The sequence below is a fragment of the Halichoeres trimaculatus genome, unplaced genomic scaffold (assembly GCF_033239565.1).
Source record: "Halichoeres trimaculatus isolate MK-OKI-2021-1 unplaced genomic scaffold, fHalTri1.1 fHalTri1_scaffold_18, whole genome shotgun sequence".
Taxonomy (NCBI): domain Eukaryota; kingdom Metazoa; phylum Chordata; class Actinopteri; order Labriformes; family Labridae; genus Halichoeres; species Halichoeres trimaculatus.
The window spans coordinates 2,633,713-2,657,181 of NW_027437196.1; the positions used below are offsets into that span (position 1 = coordinate 2,633,713).

General features: G+C 40.0%; 1 protein-coding gene across 1 annotated transcript in view; it reads right to left on the minus strand.

Annotated features, from left to right (window-relative positions):
* LOC141807220 (cadherin-12-like) overlaps positions 1-23,469 on the minus strand; it is a 216,578-nt gene that overhangs the window by 23,486 nt on the left and 169,623 nt on the right. The window contains exons 7-8 of the mRNA XM_074693046.1: positions 12,210-12,463; positions 4,199-4,335 (exon numbers count right to left, since the gene is read on the minus strand). Of these exons, the coding sequence (XP_074549147.1) occupies positions 4,199-4,335; positions 12,210-12,463 (391 nt within the window). The remainder of the gene's footprint in view (positions 1-4,198; positions 4,336-12,209; positions 12,464-23,469) is intronic.

A 23,469-nucleotide genomic window follows, 5' to 3' on the forward strand; every position in this document is an offset into this window, starting at 1 on the left:
CCAGAGTTTGTCCTGAAAGTCTCCTCAATGCAAACGTCGATGCTTCCTCCAGAAGACTCATCTTCATAACTGCTGTCCTCCCCTCAGAGCACCATGAGTGATACACCTCACAGGCCACTAGATGGAGCTATGGGACAGTGCTTCCACTCAAATCTGCCCGGTGTCAGCATTTCAGCCCCATAACAAATGCTCTATTTATTTTATTGAAACAGATTCCTGTCTTTGCAACAGAATGCTTGGCCGCTTGGCCGTAAAGTCGCCTGCTTTATAGTGCTTTCCTACTAGATATTACTTTTTTAATTAAGCTCATTTTAATAAAAAAAGATCCATCTTTGTGAGCAATCAAGCAGAAATCTATAAAATGTGCCACAAAACAGGAAGAGAGGCAGAAAGCTCCTCAAAGACTGGACGCTCGCCTCACACACACTCCACACACACACTCCACAGGGCTGTGTGTGTGAAGTGTGCTACCTCTCTCCTGCCAAGGTTATTATTGCATTTAATAGATCTTCCCCTCTCTTTGACTTCTAAAAATTGCCACTGGGCTTAAATGCCAAAAAGCGAAGCGTTAATCTAGCCCCGGCTCTTATTTAGCACGCCTTCTGCTGTGTGTGTGTGTGTGCTGTGTCCCAGGGGAGCAGCACACACACACACACACACACACACACACACACACACACGCTGCTCTCATTTTGCTGCATGACTGCAGTGTCTCGCAATGACCGGACGAATCTCTGAGGCTTTGTCAAGTGAAAAGTCTCCAACTCAGGAGCTCAGGTGTGGGAATGCAAATCGTTTTCAGGAAGGAACGGTTCCTTTATGCGAGAAATGTCATCAGACGTCTCGTATTGTTGGATGTTTCCCGTCATTGTGGCGGAGGATAAAAGGTGTGGGTGGGTAAATGTTCGAAAGCATCAGCAGCGAGGACGCACAGATGCAGAACGGGTCAAATACGGAGGTCAGGAATAATTTACTCTTCATTTAAAATCACAGAGACTGTTGAGGAGTCAGAGGATGTTTTTCTGTGCGTGACCTCTCCTCAGACTCTGAATTATTTCTGTGGGCAATGAAGGTCTCCTGCTACAGCGCTTAGTGCTGCTCTTCATGCTTTAAAACCCGAATAACAGACAGAAACCATCCCGACCATGATAATAGAATGCATCACAGAGGAGCCGTAACGGCTTTCCGGCGCCCGCAACACAAAGTTCTGCCAAATATCACTCAAGGTCAGGAACAGATTTGAGCTCACAAGTTGGGACGCACACTCCAGGGGTTCTGGGTTTATCTCCAGCCCTGCTGCACCAGAGCAGCCATTATTTTTTAACACCGGCTCTGGACGAGGAGTTTTCTTTTCTCTTGTGGTTTGAAGAAAAAAAAAAGAGGAGGAACGCAGAGGGCTGGATCAAAGACGGACTTGGGGAAAGATGATAAAAAGGAGCAGGTGAGTGAGAGCAAAGTGATGCTTCATTCCTGCTTCACATGTGTCAGCCTCCTCCTCCTCCTCCTCCTCTTCCTCCTGCATCCTTTCACTACCTCATCCTGCAGTGCCTTGACACAAAAGAGCCGCACAAAGTAACACACACATAGTGAAAGCAGAATTAGCATGTCAGTGCCATGACCTTGAGGGGAAGTGAGTAATATCAGTTTCCAAGGCGACAATGACTCAAGTTTCAACAGCCCATATTTCACAGTCTGTCCTAATGAATATACAGCGTGGGTAATTTTGATTGAGCACCCGCCTGCCTCCGGGATAATGACTTTGACGGTTCTTAGCAGATTTGATGACTTGATGACGATGGATTTGCTTATTTATCCGGAAATTTGCTCCACTTCCTTCATGAAAACATAATTAGCCAGAAGACATGTCTTAAAGCTACACGCCGCCAGTCTGCGAGTGCATCTGTTTGCTGTAAAACCTCCAGAGAGTTCAGCTTTTATTGGTGTAAGTAAAAGTCGACTTCCCTTCCGATGCCAATGTCATCACAGGTGTAAAAAAAAAGACACTAAAAATGAAAACAGAGTCGCTGGAGGAGACGTCGTCCTGGAGATACATCCCTCCAGGGGAGCCATCGTGGTTTATGGATACAATAAACCCTTCCAGCAGAATGGGATTGAGTATTGACTTAAGTAAAAGCGTGTTAAATCCTTCACACAGATTATGGCAGAGGGAAGGACGCCGTCACCTACGTGAAGCATAGTCAAACTTAGAGGCTTGCTATATGACGATATCGGATTGTGAAGTGCACACTCTATTCCTCGCAGTGCTATCTGCGTCAGGGGCGGCGTCATGGGTGGGCCCAAGGGCCTCAGGCCCACCTCAAACTTTTCTTTGAAATTTTTTTCTTTCTTTGTTTTTGGTAAAGTCCGTTTCACAGTGTCTACCAACCGAAAGTGGCGTGAATTTTTCGCACATCGATATTACATACAAAGTCAATTTAAAACCGCAAATTGATGCTGCGTCGGGGCGAGCAAAGAGCGGCATCAAGTGTTCAAGCGTTGAGCGGCAAGAGCAGTGGCGCAAAAAGGGGGTATGCACTATATGCGATGCATAGGGGCGCCGAGCTAGGGGGGGCGCCAAAGCGATACGGGAGATATTATTTTGAGTCTGCATCTTCTGTATTTGAAAGCTGTTTGTGTAAAAGATACAATCTAAAACAGAGGCACAGAGCTATAGAGATAGTAAGAATAAGAGAGATAGAAAGTACAGAGATCTCTATAGCTCTGCAGAGGCACGTCAGCATATCACAGATTAGCGCCCCTCCGCTCCTTCAACCCCTCCCATCCGACCCATTCATACACGCGTGTGTAGGGGGACAGGACAACAAGCGTAAGCGTTTTCTTTTTGTAGGCAGTCAAAGATGGACAGACAGAGAAATGTGTGTGCTACTGTGAACAGCTGTTTGATCAGCTGATGCAGGTACCTGCAAATGCGCCCTGTGACGTTCGGCAGTGGGCCAAACCCCATTCAAAAACTAGTGTGTTTTTATTATTAACACTTTGTAGACCACATCCCCGTCCGTCTACACCGAGGTGACCACAAGATATATTTTTTAGAGAATTCAGCACTATTTTGGCCCGTCAAATCATCTGAACAAAGCCAGTTTATTTAAGCGGCTCATCAGCTGGCCACGCCTCGTCACGATGATCCGCCTACTCAAGGACCTCGAGTTACGGGACGCGTGCTTTGTTTTCAGCTCATATTAATTTTAATATACCCATTCTACAGAAAATACGTTACAGAGAGCAGGGCAAACATGCCCAAAAGATAAAAACAGAATACAAAGGAATCCAGCTAGCCTTTGATGTAATTTTTTTTTTTAAATACATTTTTGTTTGAAAAATGCTGCTTTCACATCATAAATAATAATTAAAAAATAAACATCTTGTGTGACTTGAAGCCTAAAAAAAGAGTATATATGTATATAAGAATTAAAAAAAAAAACATCGAAATGGACCTCATTGACCTCACCTATTTCATATTTGTCTGCATACCCCCCAGAAAGTAGGTAGTTGGGCTCCTGGGCAAGAGTTTCCAGCGAAAAACGCTCGCTGCTCACCGCTCAACGCTTGACGCTCAAGTTGAAATAATTGAACTTGTAGAGCGAGCGAGCGAGCGTCTTGACGCGCCGGGACACCCTATCAGTGTGGAGATCGTCGCCGATGGACAGGCGCTCCGCAGCTGGAATGGAGCGCCTGTAGTTGGTATCCAGGCGGGAGATCCTGGCACCAACCCTGGGTAGCAGGTCTTCAAACTGGGCAACAGTCAGCCCTGAAGTACCGCTGGAACTTTTTTTCATAAACCGTTTCATCCCTACTCCGTATGACACAACAAGTCAGCTTTGTAAAGATGTGACTGGAGCAGTATTGCTTTACCATGTAAAAAAATCTGCCAATGTAACAAGAAAAATTTGCTCAAAAAGTTGCTTGAAACTACAATTAATTCAAGTAATTTTCTCCCGTTCCATTGGCAGATTTTTTTTAACTTGTTACAGAAAAAGTAGACCTCATTTTGTCTTCAAATAACTTGAAATGAGACATTTTTCTGGACTGCTCAGGTGAATGTGGCTTGTATTGAGTCTAAAAAAACATTTCTACTGAAAAAAAGACAAAAACACTTGATAAGATTTCATAGTCTGAATAATCAAAATAAAATCGTGATAGATTTTCTTCCATATCCCCCACAACGTATCAAACTTACTAAGTTTGGTAGCCACGATGGAGATGTTGTGCTGTGCGATGCTCTCCCTGTCGAGGAGCTCGTTGGTTGAAATCGTCCCCTCCACCGGATCGATGTCGAAGTAGCTGTCCAAGTCGCTCTTCCAGTCGATGGAGTACCTGGAAGAAAACATTTGTTTAATGGCAGCCGTTTCCAACATAAAGCAGGGATTAACGCCCCCTGACTCCCCCTCTGGGCTCATGTATATGAGTTAGGTGTAATGTGGTGTTGGCGCAGCCTTCATTACTCATTCTGAATGGTCATTTCCACAAAATGTGCTGAGGATCGCACATACATCCCAATCCAGTAATGGGGCACATGTACTTGGGCCATGCTGAGCAGACGCTTTCTTGGGAACATAAATGAATTTTCGGCACTGCTGAAACCGTATCAATCTCTCACGGCCGACCAGCTACAAGAGGCATGAAATGTTGGTTCAGTGTCTGAGCACAGAGGGTACGAAGCCCTCGCTGAGAAATACATCTCTGGTGCTGGCCTGGTCGCTCTGAATGCAAACTATGAAACACAAAAGAGATCAGAAAGTGAACCGCACGCCACTGACAGCGCCATTCATCACGCCGGGCTTTTTTGATCTTAAAAGGCGATTTTTTCATTAATAATTTTGCGGAGTCCCCACTGGAGAAAATATGTTGCTGTCTTTCGTTTCGGGAGGTCAGAGAGCTCGGGTCTTGCTCGCAAGCACTTCAACAGGACAGATGCTTGATTTCTCCTGGGGTTGAGGCAACATGAAGGACGGCGTCTGTAGGCCACCGTCCTGCTGTGTGTTTTTTTTATTTCTCGCTGTTTGATCTTAAAAAGCTCTTTCTCATGAATATTTAACACTCTTGTTTGGATCCACGCTGGACTGGACCGGCTCGTGTGGAGGGGAAAAAGACCTAGCCTGTGATCAAACCTTGAACTCTTTAAATGTAATGAGAGCGATAACAGAAAGCGCTTCAGTAGAAATCTGTTTTTACAAGCTTTGGTCCCATCAAATTTTCTCTTTCAATTTTGATTTGTCTGCGTCCTCTCTTTAACTCTCTGTTGCACGCAGCCTTGAAGAGAACATGATCACGTCAAAAAAGTTTAGAGTGAGTCTCTTTGATAAATATTACAGCCAAACTCCCATCAAGAGTTCAAAAGATCAATGCTTTGCGATTTTCCCTCCGGGCAGAGCGCGTTTTTTGGGGGGGTAGAAGTGGAGTCAAGCTGGTAGCAAAGCATGTGTTTCACTGTCAGTGTGGCCTGGTGCTTAGAGAGACTTCCTTTAATAGAACAGTACGGATGAAATCAAAGTGCATGAGTGTTTTGAAATTTACCAGAGCCTGACAACAAATCCAAAGAAAAAGATCAACTGCAGAAATGTTTCAGAAACTTGGTTTTTGTGTTCACACAGGAAAAAAAAATAAAAATAAAATAAATAACATCTGAAATGTTTCGCTTGTAATTGGATCAATCTTGTAGCTATCTGCGAGGAGAAAAGAGCTCATCAACAGCTGTGAAAAAGAAATCACAGATCTAAAGAGTCTCCTTAAGCTCGACTCTGTGCCGAGGAGAGGAGATAGGGAAATTAATTACAGCGTTATCTCTGGCTTTGAACTGAAAGTTTAATTCAGTCCGGAGAACATTACACAAAATATGGAAGGTAATATACGCCAAAGTTCTTATAGCTGCGCCCAGTGCACTGTAAAACACAGCACTGACTTCAAGAAAAAATGTCAAGTTATCTCAACTCACTTTTCATCAAAATGTTATTAGCTCCCCTTTAAAAAAAATAAATAATAATAATAAAAAAATAATAATTATAATAAAAAGTTGAGAAACTTAAGTTTAATTTTTTCTTTAATTTATAATGATTTTCTAAAATTATTTATTTATATTAAATTATACATTTATTTATTTTTATTCATTAAATTTTTATAAACATTAACGGGTCTAGGCCTGTTAATGTTTTTTGGAAAGTGTCTTGAGATAACGTTTGTTATGATTTGGCTCTATACAAATTAAGACTCATTGGTTGATTGATTTGATCAGTCCACACTTAACCAAATAAATCCTGATCTACTACTGTACTTTATGAATTTCCAGGGAATTTGTTGGCTAGTGGCAAGTCCACAAATGCTGAAAAAAAAAAAAAAAAAAAAAAAAAAACTTGGTCCAACTCGCACAAAAAATAGTTCAACTTTTATCAAAAAAACTGTTTAAAGCTGGACTTAAAAAAATAAATAAATAGACAAATTAATTAATAAATAATAAAATAAATGTGTTTGGCCATTTGATTCATTTTAAATCATCGCCTTGTTTAAATCCATCTAAAAAATAGTCAAACTAACCTCAAGTTTCCAGATTTTTCAATGAAATATTTTCTGTAACCAAACTAAAAAATACTGCCCCTTTATATTTTAAGAAAATTTTTTAGCAAAACAATGTTTTCTGTGACTGTGTCTTGTGAGGAGGGGATGCAGTGGATATGAGACTCTGCTGTACATTGAGATGTGCAGCAGTGGCACAGGCTGTCTGTGCTCCACATGGCATGGACTAGCAGTCTGTGCTTAAAACATGGTCCTAAAACACTAGAAAAAACTGAAATCTTATCAAGTGTTTTTGTCTTATTTTCAGTAGAGAATGTCTTTTTGGACTTTATTTAGGCCAAATTCACCTGAGCAGTCCCAAAAATGTCTTGTTTGAAGTCATTAAAAGAAAAAATGAGGTCTGAATTGCTTTAACAAGTTGAAAAAAAAATCTGCCTGTGGAATACGAAAAAAAGTTAGCTGTAATGAGAAATTATTCTAGTTTAAAGCAAATTTTCAAGCAAATTGTTTTGTTCCATTGGCAGATTATTTTTTTTTTTACTTGTTATAGAAATTCAGAGCTTATTTTTGCCTTTAAACAACTTGAAACAAGACATTTTTCTGGACCGGTCAGGTGTATGTGGCTCGTATTGAGTAAAAAGTAAGAAAAAAAAACACTTGATAAAACTTTAATTTTTGCAGGGTAGTGATAATTTAATGTTGACTGCACAAAAAAGAAAAAATATTAATATACAAATCATTGAGCACACTGCAGATGTTAAGAGGACAAGACATGTGCCATGGAGCACAGACCACCAGTCAGTGCCGTGGCGCACAGACAACCTGTGACCCCTTAAGAACAGTATTTCAGAATACAGCAGACTCTCATATCTACTGCTTACCCTCCTCACTCATGGTTACTAAAGTTATGAAATTAGAGCTGATATTTGTTGTGAAAGTGTTCTGTAACCATGAGTGAGAAGGGAACACTGAGTGAACTGCTTCCTCCTTTTAAAAAAAAATAAAAAAAAATTATTTAATTATAAGGCAAATTTAAATGATTTCACAGCTTTCAGATTTACTCATTATTATTTAATGTAAAAAGGTTACACATATTTCAGGAAGTAAAGCATATTATTTCCGAGTGCAAAACAAGAAAACTGAGTCATCTGGAAGCATGACCCAAGTTACATTGACTTAAAAAGTAATATGTAAGGAAGGTTTTTTTTTTTATACTCCAACGAATCTAGTTGTATTTCTTTGTCATAATTAAGTCAGCTGACATAATTTTCTTTTTTTTTGAACAGAATTTTTTTTTTAATAATTTGAATTTTAAACAAACACACAAACAAAAAAAATCAACAAGTAAACTTTGGCCACAACAAATACAAAGCAAAGAAGTGTCTAACCTTAAAAAAACGTAATCTTAAATGTCTGTAACAAGTTGTTATGAAATTTGTGCATGTAGTAATTGCACTCATTTTAATGCATTGAGATTGTGGTAGAAGGACAACAACTTTGGGGCAAAATCAAGATTAAAAATCAAAAAAGAAAAAGAGGAAGAAAAGAAATAGAAAAAAAAAGAAACTTTAAGTTCTGAACTCCAATCAGTAATGTAATTTTTACGAGGTGAGTTTCCATAATTTTTCTGAGTAAGATTAACTCATTATGTTTTTCAGTGTAGGTGTAAAGTTCATAACCATTGTCACTCCCCTTATGTTTTGTGGAATAACCCTTTAAGACTCAGGCCAAAAGTTCACTCTCTCGAACTCAATCTAACTTCAGGACGGGTCTTTAAAATCCAGCCACGATGCAGAATTCATGACGGCCTTTTGTTTCCTGCAGCTGCAGATAACTCCACGCTATACTATCAGCCCAACAACAGAATCAGTTCAGTCTAAAAGCATCATTCCCTATGCATGATGGGTCACTGGGTCTATTGTTTTAAAGTGAGGAGAGCAAGGCCACTCTCTGAGGGTGCACAGACGAACAGCGTCAGCTGGGCTATTGATGAATATTTAAACTGCTGGAGACAAAGTGGAGATCCACAGAACGGAGGGCATTAGCTTTTTTTGTTGTTGTTGTTGCACAAATCTCTGCTTCTTCCATTGTTTTGATGTCTTCCAGGATTAAATATTCATAATAAAACCACCTCTGAGTCCACGCAACAGGTTTTTTGTTTTGAACCATCTTGGAAGGAGCATTACTACAAAAGCAGAAATGTGAGCAGAAATAACCTCTGGACTAGATTTTGATAAAATGGTGCTCATGCATTTTTAAGAAGGCACTCCTTTTGTCTTTGTCAATGATGGTCTATTGTTATCTACCACTCACACATTGTGGTAGCAGCAGCACCGGGTAGCGTGAGTGTGTGAGAGTGAGAGCTGGTGGGTGTACAGTGGGCAGAGATTGAGAAATAAAAGCAGCGACTTTGCCCCGAGTGTAAATCAGGAGTTGAGTCGAGCATGTCAGAACTATAAAACTGAAAAGTGATGTTTGAATGTCCCACCTGGTAATAACCGAGCAGAGAGCAGCGGTCTGCGGCGCAGCGTCTCGTAAAATGACTTAAACCTTCACTTTTATGGACGTCTTGTTATGCTGCGAGTTCAGTTTTTATTCCACGACTTTTGTGTAAATCAATCCGGCAGAAATGAAAACACAGCGAATTAATTTTAATAGAGAAATTAAGCGAGACAAAAAGTGAGTTCACGAAGATAAACAGTCTGGGTTTATTATTCTGCAGGGCTGTATACAATGCTCCTAATGTTTTTATCAGCTGCGATGTTTAATTGACTTTGAACTCGTTCCATCTTTTCAATATTTCATGGCCTAACTTAATTTCCGGGGCAGGGAAAGCAGCTGGTTTTTGTCACTAATCTAACTCCAGATTAGAGGAACACTGAGCCCAGCGTGGGCTGCAGAACCACCTTAGGACGAGGGCGAGGACGGCCAGCTGGAGGAGATGCAGTCGACTTCAGCTCCAGCAACAAAAGCTGCACCAAAGAATTCTGACAGAAACACAATGAATCCATTTTAGCGTCCTCTCCATTACGTCCTGTGTGGAGCTGAAGAGAAACAGACTGTGCACGCAGTTTTAACACAAGGTTTAACTACTATTTCTTATCCAACAGTAAAATAACTGAGCTCACAGGATAAAGCTTCATGTTTACAGCTTCTCTAATAAAAGCTGGAAGAAACTGCACGGAGCAGTTGGCCTCTTAGTGTAGAAATACTCTTTTATTCACCATTAACTGATTATGTATAAGCACGAGTCTCAGTCCCATATCCAATCCTGATAAAGTCAATATTGAGTTATGACTCATCACTCATTAAACTGAGCCGTTAACATCTCCTGATTTCTTGTTGAAACAACAGAAAGTACTAACACTGAAGTATCAGTAATAACGTTTTCATCCACGTGTCACAACGTCTTTGCTTTCAGGAATACACATTGAAGGGAACGCTGGATCAAATTTAGTAAATGATCTAAGTCAAGGGTCTGCAAAATGCAGCTGTTTGACTCCTTCGCAGTGCCCCATTTTCATTTGCATATTTTCAGATTTTTTTGCAAAATTTTGAAAAATAAGCTTTTGTAATCTATGATAATTTACAACATTTTTTTTTAATTTTTGCAAATTTTACAATTTCGTAATTTTGGGGGGAAATTTTTTTAAGTTCTAACAATTCTGTGAATTTTTTTAAAATGTTAAAAATCACATTTTTCTTACATTTCAATTTTTGGAAATTTTTGCATTTTTTGAATTCAAACAAAATTTTGAAACGTCATTATTTTTTGATAATTTTTAACAAACTTACAATTCTGTGAAATGTGTGAAAAATTCCAAAGTCATATTTTTAATATTATTGCATCTTATGGAAATTTTTGCAAATTACAGAAATATCAATAAAATTTTAAAAGTGTGTTTTTTTTTGAATGTTTTTAAATTCTACTTATTCTGTGGAATTTTTGCAAATTTTTAAAATCACATTTTTTATAATTGGATTTTTGGAAGTTTTTGCAAATTTTTGAAATTACAATAAAATTTCTGAAAATGTTCTCATTTTAGTTTCTGAAAATTTATTTTTTAAATTTTTTTTACAAAATTGTTCAAAACAAAATACTAAGACATTATATGTAAAAACTTTAAATTCAGAAATTTCATTTCTAGATAATTTATTCTCTAAAATTTAACGATGTATAGATTTTGATACACTTCTTAGTCTTTTTGTTTGAAGATAAAGAAAATTTTGTTGCACCAAAATAACTCCAATCCTTTGAAAGTAAAGGTAGCAGACCCATGGACTTAATAAATAATGTCACACTGAATAGAGTGGTTAAAGGGCAACTGATGGACCTTTGAATCTATTTATATATATTTTTTTTCAATCAGGAAATGACTCTGAGATTATTTTTTTTTTAAGTGCACATACAAACGGTACACAAAGCCTCTGAAATACATGTCAATACAAGTTGTCAAATGACAAAAGTGTGTATGAGTAAACTGAAGTCCTACATTTATCAAGCAACAGACCTGTAGCCCAAATGTGTCTGTCTCCAAACTGTTCAACACCCTAAAGTTTAGTTGGTTACTTCTCAAAACATCAACCTCAAAATGTTTTTCCAGGTTTTCTTTGAAAATTTAAATCTCCACTTAGAAGCTTTTCGGTTTGTGTTGATTTTGGCGCCCTCTGTTGACAAAGTGGTCCAGTTTAGCTCAAGATCTCATCCTGTTCAAGTCCTTTTATTTATCATTTGTAAAGGAGACAGTGGAAATCAGTGCTGCCAATTGATGCATGCAATTATGTTATAAATAACATAAAATATCAGGTTAAAACCTTAGTTTTTGTTTAAAGGTTTTGTTGAGTAACTGAGTTAAAGAGTTGTAAACTCACTAAACTTTACTTTTTTCTTTTTTTATTAAAATCTGGAGAGTAAACATTCAGCGATAACCGTAACGTCAGAAACTTTAACATCAGAGTTTTAGCGACTTGTTCAGGACTTGAATGTTCTTCAGCTCAGCGTGGCTCCATCAGTCATAATCAATGTAAAGTCAGATAATATATGCATTATCGTAATGAGAGCTCAGACATCCCTCTCTGTTCCACCGAGCAGATAGAGGCTTAAGATATGCAGATCCAGGCGCATTAATAACGGTATTATTTTGTCCTCGCTGCACACCGTCACCAACACGTCCCGCGCTGCCAAGAGATGACGCCAGCTGGATTTTACATGACAATGTCAAATGTTCTACATAGATTGATTAGTCCTCACACTGATGAGTAAAACTGACAATACTCTCCAGATTAGAGCCATGATGACATTGATGAATGTAGACTGGAGACATTGATGAATGGATTAGGGTTCCTAAACCTTCAATCAGCCGCCGCGCTATCACACTACTTCTCCCTGCGAGCTCTTTTATCCTGGCAGGATATTTGGTTCGATAGAAAATCCTCTCAAGATGAAGATGTGGGTTCAGATCCAGGCTTACTTCATTTAATATAAGTATTTATTTCAGGGTGAGACAGACATGTTGGATAAATTTAGAAGGGTGTGAAGTTCAGAGCAGAACTTGGTGAACTTCACACACAGAAAAGTCAGAAAAGAAAAATTCATCTTTCTTCGTCTGCTGCAAATATTTTTTATCAACAGATGCAACACCACTAAGGTGTGAAGTTATTCCAGAGGAGTTCAACTTTACCTGACCGGACTGCTGCTGGCGTCTAAATCCTGCGCCGTCACCGCTCCGATGATGGTCCCCGCGGGTGTGTCCTCGTACACATCCATCACATAAGAGGGCTTATTGAACACCGGGGGCTCATCCACATCCAACACGTTAATCTTCACCGTGGCCGTGTCTTTGAAAGCCCCGAAGCTTTGGAACCGTGGATCCAGGTGAGCGTTGGAAGCATCTACCTTGAAGGTGTACGCCTTCTTGCTTTCAAAATCCAGAGGCTGGAGGAAACAAAAGGGAAACAAAGAGGAATTAAAAAGTTATTCTTCATGCATGGAATCAAATTTGTGCTAAACACACCAGCAGCGCTGCAGGAATCCACTTTCTTTGTAGAGATGATCCTGAGAGCACTTCAAGAGCATCTTTCAAGAGCACTTGAAATATGAATTACCGAGAGTGAGCATCAGCTCTGACAACAGCTCTGCCCTCCGTTTGGTTTATTATTTTAACATTTCCAAGGTTAAGTAACTGATCTCAGCTGTCATCATCAGCCTTGACAAACGTCAGTGTTTGTGTGTCATCAAACGCCGTCTTTGTCACTCACGGCACATCAAAAACACATTGGAACAGAGGCGGTCGCGGCTCCCCGCGCCGCAGAGCGAAGAGAGTAAACAGATATGAAACCACACGTGAAGTTTTGATTTGATTTGACTTTATTTCATCCTGTTATGTCTGCTTCTTCCCTCACAAAATATTATTTATAATTACACAAAAATTAAAAAAGAGCTGCAAGCCAACATGTCATATTAAACTTCATTTGTCCTTTTATGAAAAAATAATAAATAAATAAAAATAAATAAAAAACAATCAAAAGCAATGATCCATCATAGATCCCTATTAATAATTTCCTAATATTCACATAACAAAAACAAATTTTTATTTCGATTCTTATCTCCATATTTTCTTCACAAATTAAATTAAAAAAATATATTTTTTAAGGATATAATTTGATTTTGCCTTTTTGGTGTCCTTTTCTAGATTATTCCATAAGTTTATCCTTTTAAATTAGTTGTGAATCTTGAATTTCTTAACATTTCAAATCCTTTTAAATCATAAAAGCTTTCTATGGTGGCCCTGAGGGCTCACAGCAACTTAAGAAAACACATGCAAAAAGGCAAAACACAAGCAAATTCAGAACAACATGTGGACAGCATTTAGGAAACGCGCAGCAAAGACCACAACACAACACACCGGAAGTGTTTCCAGAGGACACTTAAAAGTGATGCACATGTCCCAGATTTTCAGTCACAGCTATGCTATGGTTTTCTTTCCATCAGTTGTGTTGGAAAATTACGTAAAAAGTATGTTTTTGATTTACTTAACATTGTATTTGCAGCCCTGTTGCAGCAGCTCTGTCTGCTTTGTCTATTTCTTGTAGTGGGTCATTACTTTGTTTGGCTCATTTGTTGGTCATGGACACCAAACTGGTTTTGTCTTCAGTGATATATATATATATATATATATATATATATATATATATATATATATATATATATATATATATATATATATATATATATATATATATATATATATATATATATATTTTTTCCTCCTGTGTTTGTCTGGAGATCCTACATGTAACCATAGCTGCATTGTTTACGTGTGAATCAATTGTTAATAGCCTGTGGCATGCCAACGCTAACTGGTGCTAGGCCAGATGTTTCCCACAAAGTGAGGAGAAAGGAAGTGAGGACAACATGCTGTGAGCTAAGAAGGGAAGACATCAACCTTTCCTTCCATCCATCATTATTGGGAACGTAAGATCTATCTCTAATAAGATGGACGAGCTAGCCATGCTAACCCAGCAACAGAGGGAGTAGCATAGCAGAGTAGTATCGTGCTATTCATAGACATGGCTAACAGAGCTAAAACCAGACACCAACACCACACTGGAAGACTGAATGATGGACAAGCTGTCAGCATCTATTTTCTTATGGAGCTTTTTGCACTTTCTATACACTTTCTTACTTTTGTTTTCTTGATTTCTGCTGTGACTCCTCCTGGATTTCCCCTCAGGGACAAATAGAGTCTTTTCTATTTTATTCTATTCTATAGTTCCTGACTCCTGCTCAAATTGTCCGGTCTGTTTTGTTGTGAAGATTAAAAGCAGGAATGGGAACCGTTACTTCTCCTCCTTGAGAGGTCCCGCCCAGGTTAACGTCTCCTCCCCTGAGTGTGAGGAAGTCAAGCTGCTCTTACCAGGTTCAGCAGAAACAGCCCATTACACCAGCTCTGCCATCAGCCGCTCAGAGGTTCACATGCCCCGCCTCCTCCAGCCTCTGACACGTCAGTTCAGGGTCAATTAGTGAAAAAGCGAGGGGAGGAATCTGCATCCTCCCCGTGTCTGCGGCTGAGGTGTAAACATCCGACAGCGGTGACACCCGTGCTCGTACTTCTGCCTGTCTCCTGCCCTCTCGTGTGTGACCGAGCGTACTTGGCGAGCTTGCAGTTGTTCACGCTCCGCCGGCCCGGCAGTCACATGAGAGACATTCCTTTCTGTGTATTTCAAATTGACTAACATGTAACCACTATGGCAGGAATACTATCTCCCTGCTCCAGGAGTGGGGCGTCTGTGGCATGTTGTTCCTGGAGACACCGCGTGCAAACAGCTGGTAATGGCGCTGCATAATGTGCTTCAGTAAAGAGACGGTGATTATAAGAAGGAAAAATGTTGTTTTTTTTGTGATAGAGGATAAATATGAACGGTCGTCTGTTGAAATCAAATGCACATGAATTAACGGTCTAATCAGAGTCCAACCACCAGAAACGGCCAGAGGGTGTGCGATGGTGATTTCACAGTGATAGCAGATGCTTCCCGAGCCCTCTGCCTCTCCTCCATCTCCATGGTTTCACAGTCTCGCTGCTACAGCAGGTGTCCGTTAAAAGATAAAAAACGAGAGGGCTATGTGAAGGCAAGCCAATCTGAAAGCAATCATTGACCATCAACCGCCATGATTGGTTTGATTACAGTGCGCCAGATGCAACTGGCTGGGCACAGCTATAAGATCCTTCAATGGGAAATACACTCTGTCCCTTTCAATCTTTTCAAGAAGTGACAACACCGAGGAAAGACCGGGCTCCCAGGAGCAACATGCCGCATAGGAAGGAAAAAAAAAAAAAAATCAAAGCACAGGGGGTGTCATTCAAATCCTGATCCCTGCAATCAAACTAGAAGATTTCCCTCCCACAAAATGGGCAAATTTTACAGCAGTCATTATTTTGATTAACTGGACCTCCTGCTGCTTCGAATCGGCTTCAAAGGGAACTCCATGTGCTTCACTTTCTGAATCAGAAACTCTCGGTTTAAGGAGCAAAATCAACACAATCCAGACGCTCACATTACGTGGAGTTGGTGTGATTAAAACAGGAAGGAGGGAAAAGTCGCCAGAGGTCCGTTTCGTTCGTTCGTTCGTCACGTTGCGTCTGAAAAACAGGCGTGCATCAGCTGAAACAGGAGCACAGGTGGAGGGAAGGTGATGCCGAGGAGGTGGACAGCAGGAGGTGTAAACCAGGCCTCATTAGCTGCAGCCCCGAGAGGCCGCGGAGAAGCACAGCTCTCCATCTCTACGAGTGCGTCACCACAATTAGGAGGAGAGGCCCACACTCTCACCCTTTGTAACTGTCTCGTTTTCGTGTAATCCTCGGCTCGCCTACGACGGGGACGCCAGGAGCGCGGTGGGGATGGAGGCACAGCTGGCATCCTGTGGTCCCATTTGACAAATTACTCAGCGCGGATAATTTCCTAAATGTAAAACGGAGAGTTTCACTTTGATCCAGCTGGAACGGGCTCGGTTTAATAACACTTTGAAGGGTTAACTTCTCCTCTCGCCTTGTCCTTTTTTTGGTTGAAGAAGCAGTTTGACGACAACAAACTTAACAAGAAAGAATATCACGGCTCAGAACAGATAGCCACAGCTAGCATTAGCTTGCAGAAACTTGACTCACTCATTGATTCGTCCTTTGCTGTTATCTGTAATTGCATTGCTTCATTTGCTCAGTGACTTCCTGGTTATCTCGCCGTTGTTTACACGACCCAGCAGGATGGCCGTTAAATGTCTCACTGAGAGAAATATTCCCTGAAAAAGTGCAGCAGATGGAGATGTTTCCACAGAGCTGGCTGGACTCTGTACTTACATAATGTTTGAAAAAGCTCCTTCAGGGTGAGAATAAAGAAATTATAATGTTACAAATTTATTCTGGGGATGAATAATCAGCCTAAAACGGTGAAAAAAAGAGATGTTTCTACATTTCCACCAGTTCACCCTGTTGGCTACCTGCAAACTCAAAGCCTCATTTCCATAAAATGATTTAGTGTTCTCTGCTGCTGGATGTAGCGCTCGCTTTGTATAAGACATAATTTAACAACACAAAATACTGTGCTTGTTTAACTCTGGTTAGAAGAAACATACTTTCTCAGATGTTCTTACTCTGCAAACAAAATAAATAAGGAGGTGTCAGAGATACCTTGTTAGCTTGCTTTTTAACTTACTACCCGTATTGGAATACAGACCATGCTTGTCACGTCATATCAGTGGGTGTAAAGTGTCCAAACATGTCTCAGTTCAACCTCATTAGAGCTTAAGTTTCTGTCTCAGGCTATTTTTTTAGGTTGCAAAATATCATCAGTTGTTAGACCCAACAACAGATTGCTAGGCGCCGCCCTGTTGGCTATGGCTGCCTGTTGCAGCAGCTCTCTCTTCTTTGTCTGTTTCTTGTAATTTTTTCGTCTCTTTTTTGTCATCTTTGTATTAGAAGTGGATCATTACTTTGGACACCAAACTGTTTTTGTGAACTCAGCTGTTAGCAGCCTGAAGCATGTCAATGCTAACTGGTGCAAGGCCAGATGTTTCCCACAAGGTGAGGAGAAGGAGGTAAGGACGACGTGCTGGTTCTCAGGTGTGAGCTAAGAAGTGACGACATGGACCTGTCCTTCCATCCATCGTTATTGGGAACGTAAGATCTATCTCCAATAAGATGGACGAGCTAGCTGTGCTAAGCCAGCAACAGAGGGAATACCAGAGGGCAGAGTAGCATTATGCTATTCACAGATATGGCTAATGGAGCTAACACCAGACACCAACGCCACATTGGAAGAGCTTCACCTGCTGTGAGCAGACATGATCCAGGAGACAGAGACTGAACAGACTGCTGAAGAAGCTCAGTCCTGGACCCTGTGGAGGTGGAGACTGGCTGGGCTGGAGAGTGGTGGACGAGTGATGGACGGGATGCCGTCATCTACTTTCTTATGGACCTTTTTGCACTTTCTATACTCTTTCTTACTTTTGTTTTCTTAAATGCTGCGGTGACTCCTGAATTTCCCCTCGGGGATAAATAAAGTATTTTCTATTCTATTCTATTCTATTCTATTCTATGTGTAAAACTGGGTTAGCCTGAGTTTAAGCTACTTTACAAATCAAGGTTCATAATCACACAACATTTAGAGATTTCTTAATTCAAGGAATGATTTAACACAAAAATCCAGCAAAAATTAACGTTAACTGACATTAAATGGGAACCACAAATCCAGCTTTCTTTGCCTGGATTGTTTCTGTGAATTGAAGCGATCCATCACTTTCTCTTTGTCTTTCAGTACCTGTGAAAAGTTAGCTCTGATTGCTTTTCTAACATGCTTGTTCAAACAATCGTGCAACAGCTCTTCCTCATTTTTTTGGATTTTATTTTCAAAATTAGACGGTATATAAGCAAACGCTGCCACTCATCTCCCTCTTTCTGCCGCTCAGTGGGCGTAACCGTTGTGATTTCTGCTTGCTGTGTCCTCATATGCATACCTTCTAGAGCCCTGTTTCCACCAAGTGGTCCGGTACGGATCAGTACAGTTTGGTACGGTACGGATCAGTCAATTCTGATCTTGTCTGCATTTGCACAGCCAACTGTGCCCTCCTTGGTAGGCAGCGTGTAAGCCACATGTTGGTAGCTGCATCAGGTTCATAATAGCATAACGTCATAGCAGCTCGCCACAGTGTACCCGGCTAACTAATCCAACAAAGAAGAAAAATGTGACACTGTAACCAAAGAGCAACGATGGAAGACATCCAGCAACTTGTCTTCTTTATCACCATCTTTATCGCTGCTGTTGATGGACTGCAGTGTTTCTAGCTCCACCTTCTGGGGTTTGATCAGTTTGTCTGGTACTCCAACAGAAAGGAACCAAAAAGTGGGACTGTACGGGTTGGTAATTTGGGGACCTGACCTGGTTTTAGTCAAAGGAAACAAAATTTGAGCCGTACAGAGACAAACCAAACTGAACTTAGTAGCTTGGTAGAAACAGGGCTAATGATATAACATTATGTCCTGCAATCCGGGCAACAGCAGCAGAGATGGTACAGTTTCATCTTAGTTTGTCTAGAAGAAATCAAGTGAACTATTTCAGCTTAATAGAAACAAAAACATCATTTTAACAATAGTTTGTCTGATCTTTCTTATGGCTTTTAATTGTTGATGAATATTAAGATAATCCATGATAAACAGGGTGAGAAAGACCCCGAAGTAAGCTTCAAGGTTCTAATTTGCATAACCACTCGTTCTTCATAATACATCACCCCTGACTCAAAAAGCTATCTCAGCTTTTTTCCTCCAACCAGTTGTTTTCAAAATAACTACCAGAGGATGTTTTCTGTCTCTTCTTCATTTACAGAAATGTTTCAGGGTCTTTGGATAAAATAATGACATGTTTCTCTGTGAAATTATAACATTCAGCTCATAATAAACACTAACTTGGCTGATTTGAAAAGGTTTTTGTCATTCTTGTTTACAAAAAAAGACGCCATGCTTCACTGAGAGCTTTTGCAAAACATGGCTCATTTCTTTAACGGACAGAGGAGCTGGAAGCTTCTCCAACACCCCCCAAACAATGCATGCACAAAGCTATGATTAACAGCCAGGTTATTCTCCCAGATTAATTAACATATTCTGGTTCAGATCCAAAACAAGACTGTGAAGAGCTTCACTGGGTTTTTAATGCGTCTGAGACGCAGAATAGTCCAAGTACGGCGAGGATATGTGTTGTTAAATAGGAATAAAATGGGGCCAGAAGGGGGTAATGAGAAACTCTGAGTTAATGAGAAGACGTGCTAATGTGTCGACGCTTGACTTGGGGAGAATCAAATCAGATCTGGAGGCCATAGGGGAAATTTCCCTGGAAGAAAAAAAAAAATGTCCATTCATTCTCTGGCTGCATGTTTCACTTTGCTTTTTTCCTCCCTTCCTGGAAGATGACCTACTTCTGAGCTCCGATCCAGCTCTGCATGAGCACGAATCACCCGTATCTATACGTGCATTATGCTTAAACAAGAAGCACACACCTCTGCATGTTCAATTACACGTTTGAAGTGTCTCATTATAACTCCGGTTGTTATGCACCTTTTATGGCTTCCTACGGACACAACAAGGAAGTGTATCGGCGCAGGGATTTGTAAGGAGGACAGACCGGGTTCCTCTCATGTCAGTGCTGCTGCTCTTCAACATCACAACAGAACACACTTGAAATTCTAGACATGGTGCAGCGCCCTTTGATATGTAAATGTGCACCTTCATTGCACTGGCAGTGATACTGAATGAAGGAAGTTTTTTTCTCCTCAATCGAACGCGTTATGTTCCAAGGGAATTTGTTAATTTAGAGCAGGGGACTAATCAAGGCATCACAGTCTCGCAGGTATAGTTTTATACTTCACAGGCGTTAAAACCTCCTTACATCTCCACACTCTCATGTGTGAATGCAGAACAATGGCTGTGCTTGTTGATTTATGGGCAGATATAATAAGAACAAATCCATAAAACCAAAGCTGTTTCTCTCAGCTCGGTATAAAGTGATCGTCGTCGTTGTCGTCGCAGCTGTTTTTCAGCTCGCTGGTTATTTTGGGGACGGGAGAAGCCGGGTGATATGCATATTGAACAGATTCTGGGTTTGTTTGAGTGTTCAGTTCGGTGTTACAATAGCAGAGTTCAATACTCTTCTCAAATCTCAGCCGCACTCAGCCGCTGATACGGGGGGAGGTGTTTCCTGCCAGCAGAGGAGGATGGATCTAGCCTTTCCCCCCTTTGAAGAATTCATTATCTCAGCACAGCGAGTCATTAGCAGACACAAAGCGTCTGTTTGTGCTGAACACCAGTGTTACCTGAACAGGCTGAAGATTAAACAGGGTGAAGGAATACAGTAAATGTTTAATCTGTAATAAGCAGGGCTGCTTTAAATCAGTTTAACCAGTGCCCTGTGTTTACGGTAACACCTGTGACTCGTTTAATCTACTCGCAGTCGTCATCCAATGAGAGCAGAGGTGGGAAGAAACAGTTTTAACTAATGTCGTTAGTGCAATTAACAGAGGTTTGCAGGTATCTGTGATGGATGTAATTCTTCCATTTACGCTGAAAATAACACACATTAGTAGTTCTTGGTTTGTGATAGATATGGCGCCCCCTGAGGTCACAGTGACGTATTTTATTTCTTTTCCTTTGCATCTATAAGCAGTGCTTTTCTATTCCGGTTATTTGCTAGCACTCATATTTATCAATTGATCTCATTTTTTACAAGGGCTGGGACATAAACCTTTTCTCCCAATTCATTTACTTTTTTTTTATTTTTTTTTTGTGCTGATTCAATTTAGTTTGTGATTCTTAGATAGTCACGATTTTTGCAATTTTTAATTTTCTTTTTTTTTTTCTACACCAGACCAAGTGGAGAAGTTAAATTATGATGATGTCTACAGACTATCAGGAGCCATATTTTTCCAAAAAATTAACATCACACGTGAGTCAGTTTTTAGGATTTATTCAGGGGATCTGACGTCTCTACTTTTTACAACCCAGCTTATAAAGAAAAATTAAAATAAAGGATTTAAATTAAATAATAAATAATTAAATATATAAATAAATAAAATGATTTTTGAACTAAAGAAATCACAATTTAAAATTGTAAAACAGACAAAAAAAATTCCTTTAACTTATATAAAATGCTTTTTTCCCCTTCCACTCTTAATTTTTACCGTGGAAAAAGTACAATTATTTTTTCTGGTCTGATAACTCCCCCCACGGCTACTTCAGATTGAAAACTGTAAGATACTAGTACTTGTCATCATGATTTTAATGGTCTGGATTACAACTTTGGGTGAAGAAAGAGGCATGGATTTGATTTATTTCTATTTATAATCACCTCAAAAACCCTTAGAGGAGCTTTAAGGAAAAAAAGAACATCTGTTATTGAATTATTTTATTGTTGTTACTGTGAGTAAAGGGGCAGATGCTATGAGACTTTTTCTTCTTTCTGCTCCTTTTCATTTATTTTGAGACTTATTTTGTTTTGTATTGTAGTTACATATTTTTTCCATCTTGTATGAAAATACAAATAAATGTACATTTGAAAAAACAGGGTTCTTTGACATCTTCATATGAGTAACAGCAGAGATAAAAAGCTTAAGAATAACTTTAAAGAGGGGGTATTCTGCTTTCCCAAGCAACACTTGAATGTTCAGATGAAACTAACGCAGATGCCAAAACTCTCTGTAAACTGATTAAAACACAGTTCAATAACAAATAATAGTCATTAATAAATAAATAAATAAATACAACTAGCTCTTCAGGAGAAGGGATAGACTAATATGTTTTTTTTTCAAGGTTGATACCGATACTGATTATTAGTTTTCAAGGTTGCTGATAAATGATATTTAGAGCCGATATTCATTGACAGTAAAAGTGAAAATACAGGCATCAACATTTTGAATAACATAACATAAAGTTAAACAAAAACTAAATTAAAAAAAAAAATGGGACTGGGAAGTTTAATACCATTTCGGGAGAGTCTGCTTGCTTTTGAAACATGCATCTGCTCTCTCGAGCTTCTCCACTCAAAAAACCTTGCACAGCTTTCACTGCTGATTGGCTGTTACCTGAGACATGACTCTGCTTGTAACCAATCAGGTGGTGCCATGGTCATACAATTGTAGAGACAGAGAAGTGACTGTATTTGGAGAGGCTACATCAGAGCCAAAACGACACTGTTTTAAATTGATTTTCTTTATCAGCTGTTGGATTAAGAAAAAGCCGATATGCTTCAAATTGCCAAATATTGGCACAGATCTTCAGGAGACTTTCTGAAATGATGAGGTCATGATGAGGTTCTACTGAATGGGTCATGGACCTCAAACACTGAGAGCTTGTACAAACATAATCAGGGATTTTCAAAAACTAACACCCCATCATTTTTTTCTATTGTACAAATACTTTTGTTCACACTTAACCAGGCAAACCTGCCAATAAGTGCGGCTCGTAGCATGCCAAACCCATAGGTGGCAGTGTTCTTCAGATGTGAATCTTATGACAGCCAATCAGAATCAATCAGGAGTTTTACAAAATCTTCAGAAAACATCATGCCCCAAGCCTGACCAATCAGAAGGAAGGGGGTTTTTGAAGTATGAATCTAATATGAAGCAGCTTAAATAAGGTTTTCTACAACAAAAGTGAGAGAAAAGTGTAATTTTTCTCAGCTGTGAATCATATAAAGCTAGTACAGGGTCACCAAAGGGACAAAATACGAACTAAAAAAAGCACAATACCCCTTCTTTAAGTGAAGGATATGTTTCTATTTTTCTGTCTGGGGCTTTGCTTTAGTTCCCTGAATATCACACAGTCTAATTATAGTGGTGTGAGCCTTTTAAATCTCTCTAAATAGTTACACTCTCCCATGTCTACAAGCTTTATCCTAGTGAGGCCAAACCTCCTAACCCTGCATGACAGCCCCTGTCATCCAGCAGCTTAAGATTTTCCTGTTGTCATAATAGATCCAACGGCGCCCGATGAGCTAAGCACATCGTTTCTGGGATGTAAATCCACTGCAGGGTGAAAACCCTCTGAGATTCTGGGATAAGCAATTATGAGTCAGTGGTCTGAGTCTGGCCTGATGTCTGTGTTGTGAATGAGAGGGTTTTTTATTAGGTCACTGCGCTTCATTGACTGACAGTTTAGTCAAATTTGGCCATGCATAAGAACGCCAAAGACCTGGAGCAGCGGACTGGCCACGGAGCACAATGAGGTTATCAGCAGTGGAGAAAAGCTTACATGCCCCAGAGAGCCATTTGATGTCCCTCAGAGTACCAGGGGCCCTAACACTGTGGAGAGGGGATGCTCACTTTATTGTGCTGCCATCAGTCACATCGGTTTGTGTCCTTGGCTGCCTGCGAGCATCTCCATCCCCCCTGTGCTCACAACAGTGGAG